Here is a 23,786-nt window from a genome sequence, read left to right as displayed (position 1 = left end):
GACTGCGAGCTGATATATCTCACATAAATAAACTCTCAAGATTTGACCTTTAACAAAGGTTTGCTTTGAGATTCGGCCAGATGGCCACACAGTTCTGATTGGCTACGGACTTGGCAGTCATTAGCCCGATTAGCGTGCTACAACAGAAGGTCATCGAGGACAGAAAGAAAGAGATGGGCTACAGGAAGTCTCTACGCTGTTTGAATAAACCACTAGCATCATGCTATTACAGGAAATCAATCAACTACGTAGTGGCGTTCTTGACACAACCGTCAAGTTTGCTTATTACCTTTAGTTTCTAGGAACCAAAGCATTCATATAAACCTGTAAACAGCTGCACTACTGGCAGAGATGTTGTTATAAAGCACTGATCAACACCTTTAGACCAATCAGTGTCCAGATTTCAGCAGTTACATCCATCTGTAGTGCATCAGTGTCCCAAACTGAAAAACCCTTCACTGTCAACGCATTCACAGTCGCTCAATGGTGTAGCACTCATCTAATACTAATTTATAAATTATAACAAATAGCATGAACTCTGTGATGCACAGTTGAATGCTCATCATCAACCACTAAACTGAAGTGCTTCAAAAAAGGTCTCTAAATAGGCTTGTTCTTGCAGGAGACTGCATGTACAGCCTTGTTTTATAACCGCTATGTCTGCAACCTGATTCTGTGCTGAAAGAGGGAAAAGAGGTTTCTAAATAGTTTGTTTATTAACACTGCAAACAGAGACTGACTTCATACTCCCTCACATTCCCAAATATTTCCACTGTGTCCTGAAGATTAGGCCTTTTAGATCTCAAATTCAGCTCTTCTAGATCATCATGAGTCAAAACACACAACTGTTTATAGGCAAAGCACATGCAATCAAACTGTTTTAAATGTGATTAAGCACAGACATGAAACAATATTCCTTAGCTGTAATTAGATTTCAGTGTTCGAAGATGTGCAATGGACAACATTTGGAAAAGGGCTGGGGTGCATAAAATCTACAATTCAGAAGGAATCACAAGATGTGTTATCACTCGGTAATTGAGTCCCTTTGCAAATGTCTGAAATACACTGCACATTACAGCCGGCAGCCATTTCATAACGTGGAAGACTTTTCTTAATGTGGAAATCTCTTCCAACTTTCTGCAGTTTTATATTCGGGGGAAGCCAAAAAGATGATTTCATGCAGGACTCAAGCTGCCTGTGCTTTTAAACATGCAGACCGGTTCTGTTTTTGCTGAACAGTTTCGAAGGCCTTTCCTGCAACCACAAGCAAGGAGGAAGTAGCAAGCTAAACCAAGCCTGTGGAGGGATGACCATGCTGACAGAAGGGAAAAAGACGTCTAGTTCTGCCTATACAGCCAGTAGAGTGATGCTTCAAAGGGGATCTCACATTCAGTGTCTTCTTTCACATGAATATACTAAAAAGGAACTATGCACTGTGGTATATTGCAAAAGAGAGAAAAGAGAAACCTGAATTAAAGGGAATCGAGCAATCTGTTCCTTCTTTGAGTAACAACTGTCAAACTATTGATCATTTTAACCAATTTGTACAGTCTCTCTGAATATCCTTGTACAATCTCTTTCTACACAAAAAGATCAAATCCCCTGAAAGTTCTACTTATGTAGACAATGCCTGATGAACAGTTGACGTTTTTGAGAATGACGTCAACACAAAATCCCTTACATTGTCCTTATGCATCACATTTAGATACAGACATTTATGTGGCATTAAACAAGCTGCAATTTACAATAAACTGGTATAATACATGGCAGTTAAACATTTTGATACAGAAGATGACCGATGCAAGTGTCAGTATAGCTCGAAATATATTTAAAAATTAAGTGAGTACCATTTACTTGCAACGGTAAAGTATATTCAGCAGATCAAACTGCGCTGTGCGTTTTCATTCCCAGTCTGTGCTGCATGGAAAAGCAGCCATACATATGAGTACCATGTCACAAATCTCTTATGTCTAACAAACACATCAAGGACAACGTGCAAGGTCATGATGGTTATGGTGACGACGTGTTTTTGGCCGAACGGAAGATCATTCAATGATCACTAATGACAGCGATACAAAGCAAATCCGTTACACATGCAGCAACAGACGCACAATTTAATAAAGCTGTAATTCACCCTCCCTTCACAATTAGATTTAGGCTCTGACGGACTATAATTTGCACTTAACAATGCTAAATAAACAGTGCCTGCCGTTAGAGTATCAAATTCATTCCTGTTTTTCCAAATCAATATATGGAGACAGACAATGGGCAAGTACAGCCTTGTAGGGCCAAAACAGATCCAGATCCAGACAATCCGGAAACAAATATAACATTGACATCATTTCTAGTTAATAAATTACTTGCAAGATACAATTATAAGACAGTATAAGATGCTAAATATCTCTGAGGGTTGGACAAATGAGCGAAAATATAAGATCTGAGCTACTGATTATTGTATTCGCACTTGGCTGGTGGAAAAAAACACTATTGGTTAGCAAGTCAAGTAGAAGACTGGCCATAACACAACTTTATTACTTAAACTTAATTTTTTGAGGAGGGGCAAACAAGATATCCTGCATTAGAAACATTGAAAGAGAATAAACTGTATGAAGCTAAAATATTTTATAACACACTGATTTATGCTGTATTTACAACTATTTGTTTTAGATTAATCAATCACCCATCACACACATTCTTTAGTTAAATCTAGAACACTGATTATACAGGCTACAGTTTTAGTCTATACAGTTTTTGAGAAGGTAAATATATCTCACTCGTATAACACACACTAGCAATAGCTGGCTTAGTTGTTAAGGCATCAGTTTCCCCATTTTGTAGCTTGAAGGTCAAAATGTTAAATTTCCCACTTTTGAGTCGTCAGATGTAGCCGTTTCATCTGCCTGGTGGGCTAGCTAATAAAGTTTTGCTACATAACTCAGAGCACTCACTATTTAAAGTTTGATATGTGGTACAATGATACAAGTCTACATCAGTAAATAAAAAATAAGACACCAAAACTCAACCTGCAGGGTTTCTGAGCACCTATACTACTAGTCAAAAGTTTGGACACACCTTCTAATTCAATGTTTTTTGTTTGGTGACTTATTTTCTACATTCTAGAACAATATTGGAGATCTCAAAACTATGAAATAACACATGGATTTATGTACATATGTAATGACAACAAAAAACAGTCAGATGTTATTTTAAGACATGAAGGTCAGGTGTGCTGGAATAGTTCTTGCAAGAACAGTATTGTCAAGTGCATTTGCAAAACCCATCAAGCACCATGATGAAACTGGCTCACATGAAGACCATCCCAGTAAAGCAAGACCAAAACTGACCTCTGCTGCAGAGGAGAAGTTCATTTAGAGTCACCAGCCTCAGAAATCACCAAGTAACAGCACCTCAGATTAGAGGCGTTATGAAGGCTTTACAGAGCATCAGTAGCAGACATATCTCAATATCAACTGTTCAAACGAGATTATTGTGTATTTCGGCCGCCTTCAGCATTGTTTTACAAAGTAGAAAGAAATAAACATCAGGAAAGACCATGGAATTAGAAGATGTGTCCAAACTTTTGACTGGTAGTATATGTTTGGTCTGTACCTGCTCCTAACATACCCAAGGCTGTCTCAGCAAAAGAATCTGAGGCAAATTTTAAAAAAAAAAGAAAAAAAAAAAAAGACATAATTACAGATTTCAATCATTTCAAAATAGACTGAATCCTACCTCCAGGACAGGCCCCGCTCCAAGAATGGTCCTCTCCACCCCACTGGCATATCCTTTTTGACTCAAAGCAGTCAGGCAGTGGATCAGGAAGTTAGTGCTTTGTGTTTTGCCAGATCCACTCTCTCCAGATATAACAATGCACTGGTTGACCCTCTTGCGCAGCATAGCATAATACGAGACATCCGCGATGGCAAATATGTGGGGCTCCAGTTTGCCCAGCTGATGGTTCTCGTACATCTTGACGTACTTGGGATTGTAGATGGGAAGGAACTTGAAAGGGTTGATGGCAACGAGGATGCTGCCAGCATATGTGTAAATCTTCTTCTTCTGGAAACGGCTGTGCAGGTTGGCCAGGATAGTGTCCTCATTGAGAATGGGAAGGTTACACAGGTCGTTGAAGTCCTCATGGCGTGGAGGCAGGAAGCCTCGGGAAACCAGGTGCTGAGCATCCTGCTCTCTGCAGACACTCGGAAGGTGAGCATAGCAGATGGTGCCATCACGATTGCGTTCCTGCAGGATGAAGTAGAATCCCTCGCTCTGCAAATGCTCTTCCTGAGCTTTCCTGGGCCACAGTAAAACCCTATGCACTGGCAGATCCGTGGCCTCCAGGACCCACTCTTCCCCTCCGCTCTCCTTCACCTCAGCCAATACGTAGCGTTTGGCGGCATCCAGGCCGAGGGTGGCGGCCGCGTCTTGAATGACGGTGGCCGCTGTGGCCTCTTTGCGCACTTTGACCATGCAGCATGCTGCAGTCTCCTTGGAGAGGCGGGGGTAGATTTGAAGAATATAGGACCGGCCATCTTGGCTAGCTGTGCCCTCGCCATCTGTGACACTCATTCTGACTCTGGATGAGTCGTTTCAGCATTACGCACAGCCTTCCCACTCACCATCTAGCATCTGGGAAATAAGAAAATTCATCTTAATAATGGTGTCAGGACTAAGAATGTCTTTGGTGAAACTGCAACATGCTTACACATGCATGAGTTTGGAAAACACAGCAACACATCAGCAATCTTCACATGATGGATATTTGCTTTGCCACTGTTAGAGCTACATGTATGGACAATCACAAACTTGTCAAAGCAAGACACCAACAGTTCTTTTTTGAAGTGTTACACTGCTAGCCTTTAAGTCAGGACTACATTTTGTCAGATTTGGAAATTATGCATGGGAGCACAGCCCTGACATATTGGATCCCCCAAAGCTATGTTGGATTTTGCACATTACATGATTCTGCAAGATAAGAAACTTCATATTTCAGGTAAACAAAGGACCAACCCTACATAGTGACTAGGAATACTGTCCCATAATGACTGCTTCAAAATTAGCTGTTTTAGTTGCACCTAAGACACCTAAAACACATGCTCTGTTTGCACCTAGCTGCACACTGTGCACTTTACGTGGCTAAGACAATCTTCTGTCCTAGCTCTGTGGTGTTGTTTTTATGTTGAACTTTGTTGTTGTATGTAGCACCAGGTCCTGGAGAAACGTTGTTTCATTTCACTATGTACTGCGTCAGCTATATGTGGTTGAAATGACAATAAAGCTTCTTGAATCTTGAACCTAAGACTACCTTTTCTTAAACCTAAAAAGGTAACAATAACAATTAGCTAGTTTCATGCATTAATTCAATGGGGAAACAAATTGTTTAACTTTCTCTAATATTTTGAATGCAGAATGTTTCAGCTATGAGCTATTGATGGTCAGTTCTCACACACCATGTAGAAGATTTGAAATCGGCTGGTGGACTTATTTTCTCTCATGTTTAACCGTGGGGTTACTGTGGTGTGCTAGCAGATGTTACAATACATCTTGCACTGTTTTCTTTTTATCAGTGTTTACACATAGCCAAGTGTTCCTGATCCTGAAAGGAGTGTTTGTTGTCCTTGCATGCTCCTTGTTTGTTGAGTTTGCATGCTAATAAATCTTGCAAAAATCGTTTTGCCTTCAGCTAGATAGTGCCTCAGGGTGCTGTGTGTAGTGCAGCAGGTAGTGGGAATTGGTAAGAGCAGTGTGAACGGCAGCACCAAGCATTACTTCCCCATGAAGTGCATTACATTTAAACATACACAACTAATGGAAAATCTTATATTGAAAAGAGCTAGATCCACCTAGATATCGAAATATGTGGGAAATATGGCAAAAAAGCATCCAACATTCTTTAAAGCTCTTGTTTAATTTGCTGATTTATTATACTGCAATCTTTTTTAGATCATTTAGTTATTAACTACTGTATGTTTATACACAGTTGTATAAAAATGTAAGCAGTGGGAGACCTAGATACATCACCAAGCTGTGTTTGCTCATTTTCTTAAACTCAACTACTGCTCTAATTATAAGACCCACCAAAAGCGACAGGTTCACCAAAATGAAAGTGCAATCCTGCCAATTCATTATTTCCTCAGCAGATCGCTGTTATTTACAAGAGAGGATAAAAAAACATTTCTGATGGCCGTTCAAGCCTGTGCTATATGTGCACCATACACAAGACCTAATTACATATGCGATGCACCCCCCCCCCCACCTCACCCAATATGTTCTCATACTAGGGGTGCAGAGCAAATGCAGCAAGACAGTCATACAGCTGCAAGCAACATGCTGTTGTGAATCAGCCTTCTCATCCACACCAGTGACATGCTGCATATCTATAAATACACAGGGCAAAGCCACAAAAGCTGTTGTGTCATCAGGGTCAACATCAGCATAGCAACCGTAACCCTTTCCACATAACATAACAGAACTGAACTGAACTAAAAAGAAAAGCAAGCAGGAGGAGAAATTGTGCTGATACAGTTGTTTAGTATAGAACTAGCTATCTTCAGATCTTTAAATCTGATAGTATAACTAAGAGTGTTGATTAACATTTTTAGCCTGGTTCGAGACAATTGTTGAGTAATATTTGTATTAAGATATGACCTGACTCAAAGTGGAATTACTGTTTCCTCCTGGTTATTTTCCCCCTGTTTTACTCCTCCGTTTACCAACAGTTATAAATATAAGACAAATGATGTCATTTGATCCAATTATAGTTTCACGTAATGACGTGAAAACGAGTTAGTTCCTGCCCTCTTTTTCTTCTCTCTCTTACACAAAAAAAAAAAAAAAAAAAAAGAAAAAAAAAGCTTCTCGTATTACAAAGAAACCGCAAAACTCCTTGGTCCTAAAGATATCAGAAAAAGCTCTGACTACAAAACACAGTGTGGTTTGACTGTGTATGTCCATTGTTCTCTATGAACACACAAAAGTAAGTACATAACAGATTTAAAAACAGCTGCAGCTTTATCTAGAAGCCGAAACACAAACAGGTGTCACTGTACACTAGTATCAGACTCAGATAGCTAGAGTGACCCAAGTCTTGCAATGAAATGTAGCATTAGTTGGATTATTTTTAATATATATGTAAATGCCTCTTTTGGCTATTCTCTGAAACTATTTATGTACAAATAGCTGTGGTAACATCGTCTTAAGCAATTTAAGAAGGACCTTCTTTCGCAAATAAACAATTGCATTACAACATGGTTCACTAACATACTGACAGCTAAACATTAGTTTTTATTCTACCTTATCCCAGTTCCAGTTAAATTCTCAATTTTGATGGGTCAGAGTAAAAGTGGTGATTAATTTTATAAACACAAAACTCCATAGACGGCTCTATTAAATTCATCACCACTTCTACACTAACAACTTAAATCACAGACGTTTTCTGGTGGATGTGCCACATAAATGGATTTTAAAAAAGTGTCATCTTTGAAGAGGTCTGTTTTTTATGTTTAAGTATGATTTATGGAAGTTGCCGGTGTCAGGGTTTTCTAACATCTTTCCAACTACAGAGTAGTTTACTTGGTAACATGCTGTAACCTACTCCGTAACACATTTTAAATCGAGTTACACAAACATTATACACTAAGGCATGGTAACAGGGTATAACACCACCCTGGTATCTATTATTTGTGTATAACAGCGCAGAAAGCAGAGCAAATGCAAAATGCCCGCACAAACTGACCCAAACGAAGTTACTCTGAAAAGTCCTGAGAATATGAATGTTGTTTTTATGCTGGTTAAGTTGACAAAGGCCACAGAGCTCCAGGAAATTACATTCTGAAGGTTCTATATCCAAGGCTTTATAAAATATTAAGTATAATCAAATGACAAAAACTCATTGAAATATACAATGATAGAAAGATCCTCCATCAGTGATATTCCTTTATATGAAATGTTCTGGCAGCTGGCAACAGTGAAATCCCAGAGCGCTGCAGATTACAATGCGTAAACTTATTTAAACGCTCCATCACTAATGATTTAGATGAACACATTTTGCCGTTAGTAAGAACAGCAATACAAATGGCATTTGTGATTCCACTGATTGAACGGATGAAGATCCTTACTACATGAACGATACTGAGAGAAGCTAGCTTGTTAGAAAAAGTTGCTAGCTTATTGAAGGGGTTTTGTTTAGCTCAGGAAGCGAGCATGTGTGTACGCAAGAGAGAGAACCTGTAAAGTCGACTTACAGACTTTTGTACATTATGTGCCCAAGGTTCCTCCATGGCTTTTTTTTTAAATGATTGGTACAAATTTAAAAGAATAAACTAGCTATGTGAACTAGTTTGTAAGCAATCACATTTCTTAAACAAAAGTATTCTTTTAAAAACAGCATATCTTTGACGTTTCCACTTGATTCACCTGTATCCATTAAACCGAAGCAAAAAGCAAAGCAACCACACAAAAAAATCCCCTTTTGATCAGTTGTGATCTGGCCTGCTTTAGTTCTCCCTGCTAAACTCCCTCCTCTTTACTATCTTGACTATCACAACAAAACATGCAAATTTCTAAATACATGTCTGAATCTGTAGAAGGCATCTCGAGATGTGACGAGGACAAAACTGAGCATTAGCGCATCTCTAATCATCTGCAATATTTCAGATAACTACATTAAAAATAAGGGACACCTGTTCTCCGAGCTTAAATGTGGTTTGTGGTTTCTCTGAAATCGGTAAAGGCTTCCTTACCTTTCTCTGCAGCTGTGTTTCAGTGAGTTTTTCAGTCCTGCTCACCTCTCAGCCGAAGTTTTTTTTTTTTTTTTTTTTTTTTTTTTTTTAAACTTTTTGGTTGGTTTAATTGTGTGCATAATAATCTAACTACGAACTGAGGAAGTGCTCAAGATAATCACATCTCAACATTGTTGTTTACTCCAGTTGTGTCATGTGATCTTTGGTCACAGGATTAAGTGTGGGTTTTTACTGACAGTAAGTGAAAGATGAGAGACAGTTCACTTGCCTGTAGTGAGCAGTCAGATGAGTGATAATCTCGAGTACAGAGTCAGCACTGAACCACCAAAACCATTTTATTAGCAAACCAGTGACTCAGGCCTGTCTCTCTCCACCTGTCTCTCCCTCGTGCTGCCTGTCTCTTACTGTGTCTCACTGTGTGTCACTGCTTCCATCTCTCACTTGCTCACTTTCTCTCAGTCACTATCACTTTCTCCAGTCTCCTTTTCTATCTGTGTCCATCTCTCTCATTGTGTCAGTCTCTTTCTAGCAGTGTGTACATCTCTGGCTTAAAGCTGAAGAGAAGAACAGCAATTTTTACATCTTTTCTATCAGCTATTCTTTTTCAGTACAGACAGAGGAAACACAGCCCTCCCTCAAAGGCTGGACCTGTGTGTATTTGGCAGTGTGCTCCTGGCATGCCGTCCTGGAAGAACAGAACAAGAAAGAAGGAACGAGAAGGGGGAAGGAAAAAAAGAAAAACACGTCCTGAAGTAATTCAGCCATGGAGTCGTTATGGAGGCCAGATGCAGCCGGACTTGTTCTGAATGAAAAGGCTGTCTCCATGTAGGAATGCGTGGGTGGAAATAAAGCTTTTGTTTAAAGATCACCTCAATTTAAGGCCAGTAAGTTTTTTAGCAGATGGAAGGGTCAGAAAAGAGAAGGAAAACGCTGCACAGAAAAAAAAATAATCTATAGCAGTTGTACATCTTCTTTCCAGTGAAAAGGTTTTAATTTTCACATACATTTGGACTGCATTCTTAAAATTTCTGAAAACTGTTTTATTTAAATATGCTTTTTCCCCCCTTTGTGGCAACTGATTTTCAGACAGGGTGAAAGCAAACAAAACCAGAGAAAAGAGGTCTGGCGCTACTGGGATGATTGAGTATCACATCACGCAAACCACTCTTGTGAGAATTTGACACCAGTCTTGGCTGAGCTCAATAAAACACTGCTTGTCGTTTAAAACATCGGGCTTGAGACTCGCTGTGCCGAGGTCTCTTGCTGAGACACATGTGGTCTGACTTTAGCTACCAAAAAAAAAAGTTATACTCCGTTAGTAAAAGCATTCAGACTTGTGATTACGGGACACATACAAACAGATATAAAAGGTGCAGAGGTTTCATGATTATTCCGAAAATGCTGGGGGCATCAGAGAAAGAATTATTCGCCTTACATATCTACTATTAATTAATGAAACTTATTCCCACTAGGGATGCAACAATACAGTTAACCCACGGTTCAATACGTACCGCGGTTTTTACCCATGGTGTTTGGTTCGGAGTTTGGCAAATTAAAGGTTTTTTTCCATTATTCTTTGTTTAGGTGACGGGAACAGTATGTTAAGAAGAAAAAAACTGGTTTTAGTTGCAATTCTCTTTATTTTACTTAAATGCAAAAATCAACTAGCACAATGAAAGTGTACTGAAAATAGTGAGAGATAAAAATTAGTGCTTGTATGACTTTAATACAGGAGACGGGTTTGGAGTACGGCGCCTTTATTCCCAATCCGCTCTGTAATGACCAGTCACTGTGAGAACACTCTGTAATGACCAGTCACGGTGAGATAACTCTCTGTTATCCCCGAGCTCCAGCTATCTGTTATTAGAGCAAGACTTTGTGCTTTAACCAAAGCGTTTTCCATTTTTTTGTGCCTTTTTTCATAGAGGTCGGGAAAAAAGGCTCCCGCTCCCACACAGTGATATCGCGGGGTGATGGAGCTGCAGATGTGTGGTCATGTTGGAAGTATTTCCATGTCAGTATCTAACTCGTGTGGAATACTGCTTAAACAGTCATTTTTTGTTTCATCGGCATCATAATCAACAACAAATGTCCCCACACCACAGATCTGAATCACGGTGCTGCTTCCTCGTGTTTCTGTCTCACTTCACCGCTCTCCAGGGTTAGAGTGAAATCTGACACCAGCATCGCAAGCATGGTTACTGCCCCTAACTTTAGCGCTCATTGATTGGATATTTACTTGCGGGGAGGCGTGTCTGTCTCAGCACGTAGACATACAGTGCAGGCAAACAAACACAGGAGGTACAGAGAGTAATAGAGCGCATGAAGGGAAATTTAAAATAAAAAAAAAAATAAATAAAAAAACCTCGTGATTATTGTTTTAAAGCAAAAAAAAAAAAAAAAAAAAAAACCTCGTGATTATTGTTTTAAAGCAAAAAAAAAAAAAAAAAAAAAAAACGCGGTTCACACGCGTATTGACCCGCCGAGGTCGTACCGAACGGTTCAATATTATATTGAGTATTGTGGCATCCCTAATTCCCACCTCTAGTCAAAGTTTGTCTCCTCTTCTCAGTTTTAGCACCAAGTTGACCATACTGGAACACTGTCCTTGTTAGCCTTTGCACAGATCTCTCTGGCGTTTTGGGTTTCATTAAATCACTACAAGCTGCATGTACATTTTGAGGCAACCCAGTGAGTTTGAGAACCCCAGTTCATCTTTGATGAACAAAAAAATATACGCTTTTGGTTTGCACCTTGGCTACAGAAGCCCTTGGCTGGTTTCCATATCCCCAAATCCTCCGGCATAAAAACTGACGAGGTCACCTGCATCCGGCTCTTCTATTAATATTCATAACATGACACAGTGTGAACAATGAGGCATGTTACAAAACGTGTACAAAAGAAGCTGAAGCTGGACTGCAGACATGTTCTAACAAGGCTATCATAAAGTAGAAATCTGTAACTGCAGAAGATATAGCCAACTCTAGATCACTACACCTTCAAGTTTACAGAATATCAGAGTATCAGAAAGTGGTGAGTGAAATTTCATCTTCTGACATTACTTTTAAAAGCATTACAAAAACTTTGCCACTTCCTTTTCAAATGATTTTTTTAACCAATTAACTGAATACTGTGATCAACTTTATGACATGCTGAAATGTTTCAAGTCCACGTGAAAGGGTTTGAAAGTTGTGATTTGATTCTGTATGATGACATATTTCCAGGAAGTCAGAGAGATTGCAGGTTGTGCTGGAACAGCCAATTACATCCAAGATACATGACTGTATCTAAAACACATAGTATCACCATATGACAAAGTATGTGACAATCACAAAAATGTGTTTTTTCCTCCCAAAATTGTTGCCACAAACGTTCCTTGCACTTGATGAAAACTTGTTGCATCATGACAATGCCCATGTGTACACAAAGTGAGCTCCAAGAAGATATACTTTGCTAAGTTGGAGTAGACGTCGAGTGGCCTCATATCTGTGTGATCAATTGGAAAGCCGACACTTAACCAAACCTCCTGGTTTGACACCAGCGCCTGACTTCACTAACATTCTTGTGGTTGAATAAGCACAACCCCACAACCACGCTTCAAAATCTAGTGGAAAGGCTTCCCAAAATGAGTAGTGGCTATTTTAACAGCAAAAGGTAGACCAACCCCATGTCAAGCCAATGGGTTGGGAATGGAAGGTCAGGTGTCCATACTATGCTAGATTAGTGAACTAGCTGAATATAGAGAATAGTGAAGAATTTATAGCAAGAATCTTTTTTTTTTTGTGCTCTGGAGGATCTTTCACTGCCGCAGTCACCCACAACTGTCCACTTTTAACCAGTATGATATCCTAGACAACAAGATGTGTGTTTCTGGACATGGTCTGGTGTGAGCAGTGCTGATGGTAAAGACAAGCAACAGAACTGTTATTAGTAGATAACCGATGCATCTGCGGGTAGATAAAATAATACTGACTGTTTCTGGCATATATATATATATATATATATATATATATATATATATATATATATATATATATATATATATATATATATATATATATATATATATATATATATATATATATATATATATATATATATATGAAGATGGAATTCTTGATCAGTCTGATGGGACGGCATTCCAGCAAGTTGGTAAAACACTCACATAACCACCAACTCACAAAAACTTCACCCTCTTCCCAACTCCAACAGTTTGTTCATAGCTGGAAAGGGAAAAAATGTGCAGACTGACACAGGGCCAAAAATACACAAACACAGACAAGCTAATGTTAAGCTGTTAATGAGCAGCTACTGTAATGCAAGACACGTGCCAGGGTGGAGGACATATGTTTGAGAGAGCATTTAATTAGATAAACAAAAAAAACAAGTAGAATCTGTACTATCAAAAAATTGTAATCATGTTCACAGAAGAGACAATCTATAATACCTTTTTGGGGATATACTATGGAATAGTATATCGTTGGTGTCTATTACATTAAGGGACAGAAACAAAAAGCTCTAAACTACCCTTTTTTGATTTCAGGGGCACATTAAAAGTGCTCTAACCAGCTTAAAATACATGCCTCTGCATGCTGCAGGAGTGTGTACTGCAGTGCCCGAAAAACATCTTGAAAGTATTAAGTATAGTGGGATGCTATAATTCACATGGATGTGACGAAGGACAAAATAAGGAGGACCATAATTAACTTCTGACCGTATAGTCACGTTGCAGAGAGTGTGTGGTAAAGTTTGTCCTACTTTATCCAAGTAGGTTAACATCCTTCTGTGAAGTCTCCCACGTTTCAGGATACTTTCTTTGCTATTTTAAACAGAGAGCATTACAGCTCCAGTCATTAATCAAAGCATGATGAACTGTTGCTGTTGATTCTGCTGCTGCTGCCTAAAAATGCAGAGCTCTGGGATTAGTTGGCATATCCAAATGGAATCTCACGTCACAGAGTGGCCTCGCCTTTCTGACTTAGCTTCGCCATTCTGGACTCGCCTTGGGCGCCTACGACTGAAAGGCAGATGCTGAAAGAAAAACTGGAAAATGTTCTGCCTTGGAGAGTCTGCCATTTTGTTTAATTCTTTAATACTTTCCAGATTATTAGACATGTATTGTTTGTTTTCTGAAAGGGCTATAAAGCAGAAATGAACACAGCAGGTCTTGTGAAGGTTTTTTAAAAAAAAAAAAAAAGAAAAAAAAAGAAGAAAAACTATCTAGGCTAGAAGTCTCACTCTTCCTCAATTTCTGCATTCTGGGAAACAAAACTGTACAATTGCCTGTGAGATATATTATATTTATAAATAATAAATAATATTTCTGTTCTATAGGTCAAGGTCAAAGCTTCTTGTTTTCACACTTGCTAAGTCACAATAGCAAGAAAAAAAACACTAAGAAATTTGCAAAACTGAAGTTTTAAAATGTGGATGAGCCAAACGTGAGATGTGTCAAGGGGTTACACCTTCTCCATTTCTTTCTTTTTTGGGAAATGCTTTTATTCACATGAGTGTACAAGTAAATGTAATAGTTTCAGGCAAAGCAGGTTAAGGCTAAAGATCTTGTGTTGGAGCTCAGGCTCTCTTAATCCAGGAAGCTGAAGTGAAAACCTCTTTGTTGTGCTGTCCTTTGGAATACAAACATCATAAAAACACTCAACCCTCAATTTATTAGTCAAACACCTGCCCATATATCACACTGATTTTTAAGTGAATAAAGAGGTGCACTAAAGACAGGTAATTTGTGTTACGAATACCGTCAATAAATAAATCTGAAACTGGAATATCTTTTGCATGTGATTCAAGGAGTGAAAAACATCAGACAGCTGAATAGCTGATTCTCCAACAACATTGTGCTGCTGAAGTGCAAACACGATGTGATGATCAGAAACTTAGATGTCACAGAATTATATTTATCCTCAATGTTAGGTTAGGCTAAAAGTAAACTGCATGCAGTATGAATATCCCTCCGCTTTTTCTTCATTGCTCTAATCGCTTTAGGGACATTGCGTCGCTGCTGGTGTCTGTCCACTCTAGCTACACCTATAAACTTGTGAGATTAAAATATTCCTTATTTTCTTGTATATTTATAGCAGCATCCAATTATGGATTTTTCTGCTTAAATGTGCTAATGAAAAAATAGCATCTATAAATACAGGTAAGAAATGCTCGAGATACATTTGTTTTGACAATGGAGAGAGACAATGGAGAGACAATGGAGAGAGCTGTCCAGCACACGGCTGCCTCTTGTAATTTGCCTAAGCTAAGTAAGTTAAGCAAGCTCAATTTTTCTTACTGTTCTCTATCCCATAATCACCAACCCATTTTTTTTTCCATTATTCCCTGTTGGCAATTTTGGGTGATGAATTCTCATACAGTGGACTTTTATCCTTGAAGTCTCTGCCTTGGTCAAGGAAGTAAACAATAAGTGCCAATGCTAATGCGTCACTCATATGCCAGAAATACAGAAGGGCAGATAAAGTGGACATGATGCTAAAGCCAGACTCAACCTGATTTTACTTTCAGGATATGGGGTTTAGCTTCTTTCTTGGCAGACCAGTTCTATGAACACTAGGAGCATATCAGTGCAAAATTTGCAAATCTTCTACACTCAAATAACCTAAGAACATGTTACCTCTGTCTCTCCTTCAGTGATCATTTATTTATTTATTTATTTATTGTCAGCCTACTTTAGCCAAAGGTAGAAGAGTTTTGGGGTCTATACTTAATAAAATAAGTATTTATTATAAAATAAGTGGTGTTCAAACTTTGGATCACAGATGCTGTAAAGACACATTGCATTTTGAAAGCTCCATCAACGCACTATAATTGTCCTGTATTAAGTTATTTACAGAGAGCAACAAATTTGACTGTACCTAACAGGGTTAACGTGAATGAGCTCAGATCATAATGGTGAAGTATTTAACAATGTCTGTAGTGCTTCACAATCACTGTCTACTGTTCTCTTTCTCCCTCTCTCTCTCTCACACACACACACACACACACACACACACACACACACACCACTTCCTGCATGAGCTCAGTGTCTGACAGCATTTTACAGTCAGGACTTGGACATGAGAGTCACACTGCTACCAAAGCACTCACCACCAATAATCAACTAAAGAGTGACAATGTTTTCCAGGGCCTAAACACACACCGGAAAGCTGACAAATGTTGTTTGTGATGAATCATGGTGTAGGGGTCAGTCATCAGGCACAACTTCAATGATTTATCAACGCTAAAACCTTTAGATCCAGTGTTATCACCACTCACAAAATGAATTACACAGGAAGCTGAGCAGGCCTTCACTAGCCACTCGTCCACACCTAAACACATTTATTTAGCATTCCCAGACAAGCAGCCACTTTATCACTGCTTTATCCCTGACTGTGACAAAGCGCCGACACTGGAGACTCCTTCCATAACTGTAAAACATTCATACAGAAAACTCTGGTTTTATGTTTTTAATCAATATATGTATCATCCTCCAGACAGACCATTAGTATAGAAACAATCACTTATTAGAACAAAGGCATTATTAGTACCGCAGCTGCACTACAGCCAGAACCACTTTTATAGAGAATTAATCATCACCTTTCTGACTTATTAAATTAGAAAATTCAACAGAACTGTAGCGTAAATGAACACAATAACCATTCCAGGGAACTGGTTGTTTGCCACTTGGAATTAAACTCAGACATTTAGAACATTTAATTCTGGTGTCAACTGGGCAAATTTAACCAAAGCATTCAGACAGACATGCTCTCAATGAAAGCACCTTTTTGTACTAATAGTATTTGCTTGTTAATTTGATCCATTGTGGGTCTTTGAAAATGAGACAGTGGTCTGTGAATGGCCTCTACTGCCTCACAAAAAAATCAAATGAAAAGCAGATCACTGGGATTTTCACTCTTGGCAGAAAGTGTGTGTGTGTGTGTGTGTGTTGAATGAAACTTGTTGGTGTCTGGCCTTTAGTAGACACTTTCACTGCCAGAATTTCCATCACACTCATTTGGGTAGTCCGAAACAAGATTTCTGCTCACTGCCTGAAAACCTACAATGTAAAATCTGCTACATCATAATAAAATTACTGGCAGGAGTGACTAGCTTTGACAAAAGGCGTCATCAAAATTAATTGATGAATTTTCACACTAGGTCTGAATACACAAGCGTGAACAGGGTAGATCCTGGGCTTGGTGTGGGTGGAATTCCTAATCACGTGTTTGATTACACATTGAAGAACTCCTTCCAAACTGTGGACTGACAATGCACGTCTCCATACACCACTTTTGTGCATGCATGTTTGCAAAGTGGAAGACACTAGGTCCATCTTTTTTTTAAATAAACTTTGGTACCACCACTCAAGCAGTAAAGACAGGCACTTTTTGAATGCATGAAATTGTGACGGAATGCCAGCAAAGGAGAAGACGATACTGTACAAGATTATTTTTCTCTTTTTTTCATGATGCTCTCAGTGCATGCACTTGTACAACAGAGCTGAGCTCTTTACAGAACTGACTATAACAGACCTTTAAGTAGAAAAGGGATGTAAAATGACGAGGAATAGTTGTCTCATGTTATTCAGTGTGGGGCGACTAGTGCACATAGTTTCTGCACCTGATGCCCACCAGTGTGTGGTAGAAGTGAACTCCAGATCACAAAATGTCAAGAGGACCAGGGATCAATTTCTGAACTGCTCACAGGCTCGAAAACAATGTTTATACTAAACCAAACAAAAGACACAGGGTCTGGAAAAAATGCAAGTCCACAAGAACATATGCATACAATAATATGCAGATGTGCGCTTCATTCTGGTCACAATATTACCCGTCAAACTCTCAAATAAAACAAGTGGCGCAGCAGAAGTTTATTTTACGCAAAATCAACCAAATATGTTTCACTATAAATTGGGGGATTGGTTCAACTCAAACTTCATGAGTAAGATATTCCACGGCCCAGATTTGTTGAAAAAGTGGGTACGACAAAGTGGAAACAGCACAGACAGAGAGAATACAGGACCATTCCCAAAGGACCAGACCCACTTTTCTTTTACATACACTGTAATTATGGTTATTTTTAAAACTTGGTTCTGGGGGAACAGAAATGGCATCATAGCTAGAGAACGGCATCCTGGATGAGTTCACTTTGAACACGTAAGATCACTTTATGTAGTTTATGTACATTCGCACCACACCATGAGTGCGTCATCTGTAATGCACACAACACAACTCAGTTGGTTATTTGGTACATGATTGAAGGCAGCGTTTTCTCCTCCTTCCTCCCTATAAAAGACACACCCTTCTACATCTGTGTCAGACTGCATAGGGCAACTTCTGGATTAAAGGCTTCGCTTCACCACACACAAACACACAAAATCACACTAGTGCGTTGGGTTCTAAATAGACATGCTGCACATTTTACAAGGTCTGTGACATCTTTGGGGATTTGTGGGCTACTTCAATTTGGAAGCAAACTACTACTTTTGATATGCACCATCAGAGATGCCCACAAGAAAATTGTGGAGAAAATTCCTGGTGCATGTCAGTGGACAAGACATTTCATTAATTTTTTTCCAGTAAGAAAAAGACAAGAGAAAAGTATGGTTTGAAAAGTACCACTTAATAAATAGCTCCTCAATTTTCTACCAACCAAAAAGACCACAGTCCGGCCCTCTTTATTCCTATTAGCTCACAAACTGGGGAAACTTTATTTTTGTCGTGTCACAAACGTAGCAACAAATGTGTCTTTAAGATGCTGCATACTTTCCCCTTCGGCTAATCGGCAATTCCATAAAGAGAATTTTATTTGCATGTCTTTTGACTGTTGTTTTAATTGAAGTCAAAGAACACACACATTTGATGGAAATAGTGGTGCATAGTACCACATAGAAAACGAAAAACGTAAGAAACACTCGTACTGCAACAAAGCGTTTATGTATATATCAGTTTCTTGTCACTGTCTCATGAAAATCCACATAAAAGTTTCCAAAATTTCCAGCCTGGGTCGTGGGGAACGACTCCAGCGTTGCCCTTACTTGGGCTAGGTCTGAAAACCCGTTTAAAAAAATATGCCAAATAGTGCTCCAGGGAGTTAAGTATCTCCAAAACTTCCACATAAAAGGTAGCCAGTTAAAACTAGGAAACGTGTAAACACGCCATTGGTCAATCCCATAGTTCCAGTGGAATGGAGAGGTCATGATGTCTGATGTCATAAGTCAGCTTTGAGTGGATGAATACTGTGGCTGCATGGGAACTCATATGATTGATCATGTTTTGCTGATATCCCAAAAAGTTCACATGAAGAGCATGCAGTGTGGTTTGATCTGTGGAAAATCTGAAAGACTTATGTAGCCAAGATGAGCATGCACTCACTAGCAAACAACATGTGACGCATGTCTCTTGTATGTTTGAGATAGTCAAGGGGTCACAGCCCATACCCCTCACATGGCATCCTTGAAAAAATCTGATGACTGGCCAGCAAACAGAACCATTAACAAAATGCCAGATTAAACTGTATAATACTAAGATCACAGTGTATTAGCTTATATCATTAACCAGTGTTAGATGATGTTCACACAGTCATGTCAGTGACAAATAAACTTAAGCAAATTAACACAGAATTCATATGCCATCATTATGTTAACATGTTTGGGAAAGTTTTTTTCCCCCCCCAAACATGTTAACATAATGATGGCATATGAATTCTGTGTTAATTTGCTTAAGTTTATTTGTCACTGAACACTTTAAAGTCACTTTTATTTATTTTAAAAGAGCTCTCACTGGTAGGTGCATGAACTACACTATATTGCCAAAGGTTTTGGGACACCCCTACAAATCATTGAATTCAGGTGTTGTTTTTCAGGGGTTGGTCTTGGCCCCTTAGTTCCAGTGAAAGGAACTCTTAATGCTTCAGCATACCAAGACATTTTGGACAATTTCATGCTCCCAACTTTGTGGGAATAGTTTGGGGATGACCCCTTCCTGTTCCAACTTGACTGCACACCAGTGCACAAAGCAAGGACCATAAAGACATGGATGAGTGAGTTTGGTGTGGAGGAACTTGACTGGACTGCACAGAGTCCTGACCTCAACCTGATAGAACACCTTTAGAATGAATTAGAACGGAGACTGTGAGCCAGGCCAAAATTGGGACGTCTGCCTTTACATGCACATGAATGTAATATGGAGTTGCCCCGCCCTTTGCAGCTATAACAACTTCAACTCTTCAGGGAAGGATTTCCACAAGGTTTAGGAGTGTGTTTATGGGAATATCTGACCATTCCACTAGAAGCGCATGTGAGAGATCTGGCACTGATGTTGGACGAGAAGGTCTGGCTCACAGTGTCCGTCCACTTCATCCCAAAGGTGTTCCATCAGGTTGAGGTCAGGACTCTGAAGTTCCTCCACACCAAACTCATTCATCCAACTCAACTGTTCCCACAAATTTGGGAGCATGAACTTGTCCAAAATGGCTTGGTTAAGAATTCCTTTCACTGGAACTAAGGGGCCAACCCCTGAAAAACAACACCTGAATTCAATGATTTTGGAGGGGTGTCCCAAAACTTTCAATAATGTATTTCATGGATTTGAAAGGAATATATAAAACTAAGGGCATCTGACATGTCTGCATTTCTTCTCTCATTTCCTTTTTTCTTCTTTTTGGTGATTTGTTTTTTCCATAGCTCACTTATTACTCAGAAATGTAGCAAGCAAGATTTGAGGCTTGGCCTAAAACTGCAGAGGAGAAGCGAGGCGAGGGAGCATGATTAACTACATTTGCCCAGTTTTTGCAAAGTCCTTTATGTTTAATCCTCATGTCATAACATTCCTAATGCCAAAATCCTTGATAACTGTATAAAGGAATCCTACATTGAACTGCACTATTAAGGCTGCTTATACAGTACTTCAGACAAGACGATATATGACGAGAATTTCTATATGCAATAACAGGAACAGTTTCTACATGGCCACAGACACAAGCTCACAAACACAACTGACTTGATCCTTTATAGAACTGAACACAGGATTAAAACCATGACTGAATATATTATTATCATAGAAAACTAATGAAGCATCTTTACATTTACATACAAATCTAACAAAAGGTTAAGTGCAAATAATGAATGGACATGCTTCAGAGGTAAATCAACTAAAAGTATACTTTACTGCCCTAAAAATGATATGACTACAAGCAAAAAGAAGTTATTAGCAAACTGTTAAATATCAGAGATGTTTTATCAGGAGGCTCTTGATGGATCACAGAGTAAACTTTACAGCTGGCTCGGTGTGTGACCCGGACCTACAGTTTCCTCATTAATGCCATAACACCAAGTCATTTCTATAACAAATGGCAGCTAATAGTTAGCCGCCTAGCTAACAGCTATGCTACATGTTACAATAGAGCATACAAAGGCTTCGTTATTAACACTTCATATTTACACTGTAAACTTTCAGTAAACATTAGCTTCATAGCTAAAGGAAGTAAAGCCACAATAAGATAAAAAGAATAATTACTTACCTTGTTTGGAAACCTAATTTTTGAAGCGACACATAAATGATTAAATATATCCCCCCAAAAACATGCATTAAACATATATAGATATAGATGCAGTCCTAGAGCCTGGTTTCCAGATGAAGTTTTTCCGTTTTAATGTCAATCACAAAAGCCTGGAAATATAGAGATAAACTACGTTAAACGTTAGCGGACCAGCTAACCAACTTAGCTAGCGTTCCTCACCTTGGTCTTTCATGTCTTATCCCGAGAAAAACTCTTTCATTTACAAAACAGCAAAGAAAAAACTTTAAGGACTCGATAGTTTTTCCCGTTACAGAAAAGGGATAAGAGTGCTCTCACACACCCGAAAGAAAAAAAATAACATAACCAGCCGTTAAAAATCACTTTTAAACGCGGCTCGCGCTGGTGTGTCGCGCGCACTTCCTTTGGGTTCTCAAGCCCAGATGATGAGAGCGTTCCAGTCTCGCGCTTTCTGAGGGGGGAAAAGGGGGTTGGCTGGAAGCGCCGGGTCTCGTGCGCAGCGTGCGCGCCCCCGCGAGGACGGAGGAAGATATGACTTAAATTATTATTATTATTATTATTATTATTATTATTACTATTAATATTTATATTTTTTATTGAAAGTCAAAACAGGTACAAACAGACCAGGCTTCAAGTATTTTTTTTTTAGTGAAAGGGAAATAAAAATATTTGTTTATTATTGAATATTTGTATTATGTTTCTATATTTATTTTTAAGATATTTTAGGGGATTTTTTAAAATGTATATATATATATATATATATATATATATATATATATATATATATATATATATATATATTTATTTATTTCATTTTGACCTTTATTTATTTATATATTCTGGGAAACTACACATTTTTTATACTGTGTTCATTATAAAACTTAAGGTTATGGCCCTTTTCAAATTCACTGAGATCCTTACGCTTGCCCATTTCCCCTCCACCCAGCACATAAGAGAATAAACTGATCACTTTCTGTCTAATATATCCCACCCTTTCAGAGGTGCCATTGTAAAGAGATAATCAGTTTTATTCACATCACCTGCCAGTGCTTTTAATGTTATGGCTGACCTGTGTATATGCTCACAATCCACTGTATTAGGAACACCGACACATTCATGCAGTTATCTAATCAGTCAATCATGTAGAAGCATAACAATGCAAAAAAAAAAATTAAAATAAGATAATTCAGATACAAGTCAAGAGCTTCAGCTAATGTTCTCATCAATCATCAAAATAAATAAAAAGTGTGATCTCTGTGGCTTTAATCATGGCACCGTTGCTGGTACCAGACAATGGGGCTAATGTGAGAATTTCCTGGGATTTCCTGGTGCAAAAACGAAACAACATTGTGTGAGTGACAGTTCTGTGGGTGTAGAGAGGTCAAAAGCAAAAAGCCAGATAGTATGGGGTTACAGGAGGGGCATAATATCATTCTATACAACCATGATGAGGTAAAAAGCATCTCAGCCTGCACAAAACATTGAACCTTGAAGTGGGAAATATAATTTATAAAATCAAAAATAAACGGAATAGAAATAACGTGTTTATTATGGATTTCATAAATTCTATTTCCCAGAATATGTTCCTTTTTGGCAGAGATGTTGTATGTATCTGCGGTCTGATAATTTCATACAATAATATAAAACAGCTTTGGTAACTAAACTCTGTAACTGTAGTCTCCCATTCACTGTGTCTCCCTCATTATGCTCAGAAATTTGATGGTTCCTGCTCCAAATTACAAACTATATGACAGAATGCAAAAAACTGCACTTCCCATTCACTTCCCTTGATCATCCCAGTTATAACATTCTTGATATAAAGACACCTGTATAAGGAAAACTGTTCTTTTTCTTGTAGTTCTGTACCATTAAGTGTACATCTTTTATACCTTTAGTATGTTGAAGGTTGAACTTCCTCAGCTGCCAAAGGAAGTACAATCTTTGTTGGGCCTTTTTGACAATGGAGTCTATGTGAGTGTCCCACTTCAGGTCCTGAGAGATGTTGGTGCCCAGGAACCTGAATGACTCCACTGTTGTTACAGTGCTGTTCATGATGGTGAGTGGGGGGAGAGCAGGGATGTTGAAGTCCACTATCATCTCCAGTGTTTTGAGCGTGTTGAGCTCCAGGTGGTTAAGACAACACCAGACAGCCAGCTGCTCAACCTCTTGTCTGTAAGCAGACTCTTCAACGTCCTGGATGAGGCCAATGACTGTAGTGTCGTCCACAAAATTCAGGAGCTTAGCAGATGGATCAGTAGAGGTGCAGTCATTGGTGTAAAGGGAGAAGAGCAGTGGGGAGAGGACGCAACTCTGGGGGGCACCAGTGCAGGTGGTACGGCTGTTTGAAATGAATTTCCACAGTTTTTAGAAAGCTGGTGATCCACTGACAGATAGAGCTAGGAACAGAGAGCTGGGTTAATTTGGTCTGGAGAAGTGTTGGGATGATGGTGTTAAATGCTGAACTGAAGTCAACGAACAGGAGCCTCAAGTAAGTCCCTGATTTATCCA

The 23,786-nt window shown here is 38.9% G+C and overlaps 1 protein-coding gene across 12 annotated transcripts in view; it reads right to left on the bottom strand.

Annotated features, from left to right (window-relative positions):
* Window positions 1-21,697, bottom strand: part of LOC131360314 (unconventional myosin-IXb) — a 55,926-nt gene extending 34,229 nt beyond the window's left edge. For 11 of the 12 annotated variants that reach the window (XR_009205874.1, XM_058400614.1, XM_058400616.1 and 8 more), the window contains exons 1-2: window positions 21,480-21,697; window positions 3,733-4,629 (exon numbers count right to left, since the gene is read on the bottom strand). Coding sequence is in view for 11 of the 12 variants with exons in the window: in XM_058400614.1 (XP_058256597.1) it covers window positions 3,733-4,569 (837 nt within the window). In the remaining variant the exon portion in view is untranslated. Of the gene's footprint in view, window positions 1-3,732; window positions 4,630-21,260; window positions 21,415-21,479 lie in introns of those variants that run through there. The other variant, XM_058400615.1, reaches the window with a different exon arrangement.
* Window positions 21,698-23,786: the final 2,089 nt, after the last annotated feature.

The sequence above is a fragment of the Hemibagrus wyckioides genome, linkage group LG10, assembly GCF_019097595.1.
Source record: "Hemibagrus wyckioides isolate EC202008001 linkage group LG10, SWU_Hwy_1.0, whole genome shotgun sequence".
NCBI lineage: Eukaryota > Metazoa > Chordata > Actinopteri > Siluriformes > Bagridae > Hemibagrus > Hemibagrus wyckioides.
The sequence above is the reverse complement of the archived record's forward strand: the minus strand, read 5'-3'. Positions and strand labels throughout refer to the sequence as shown.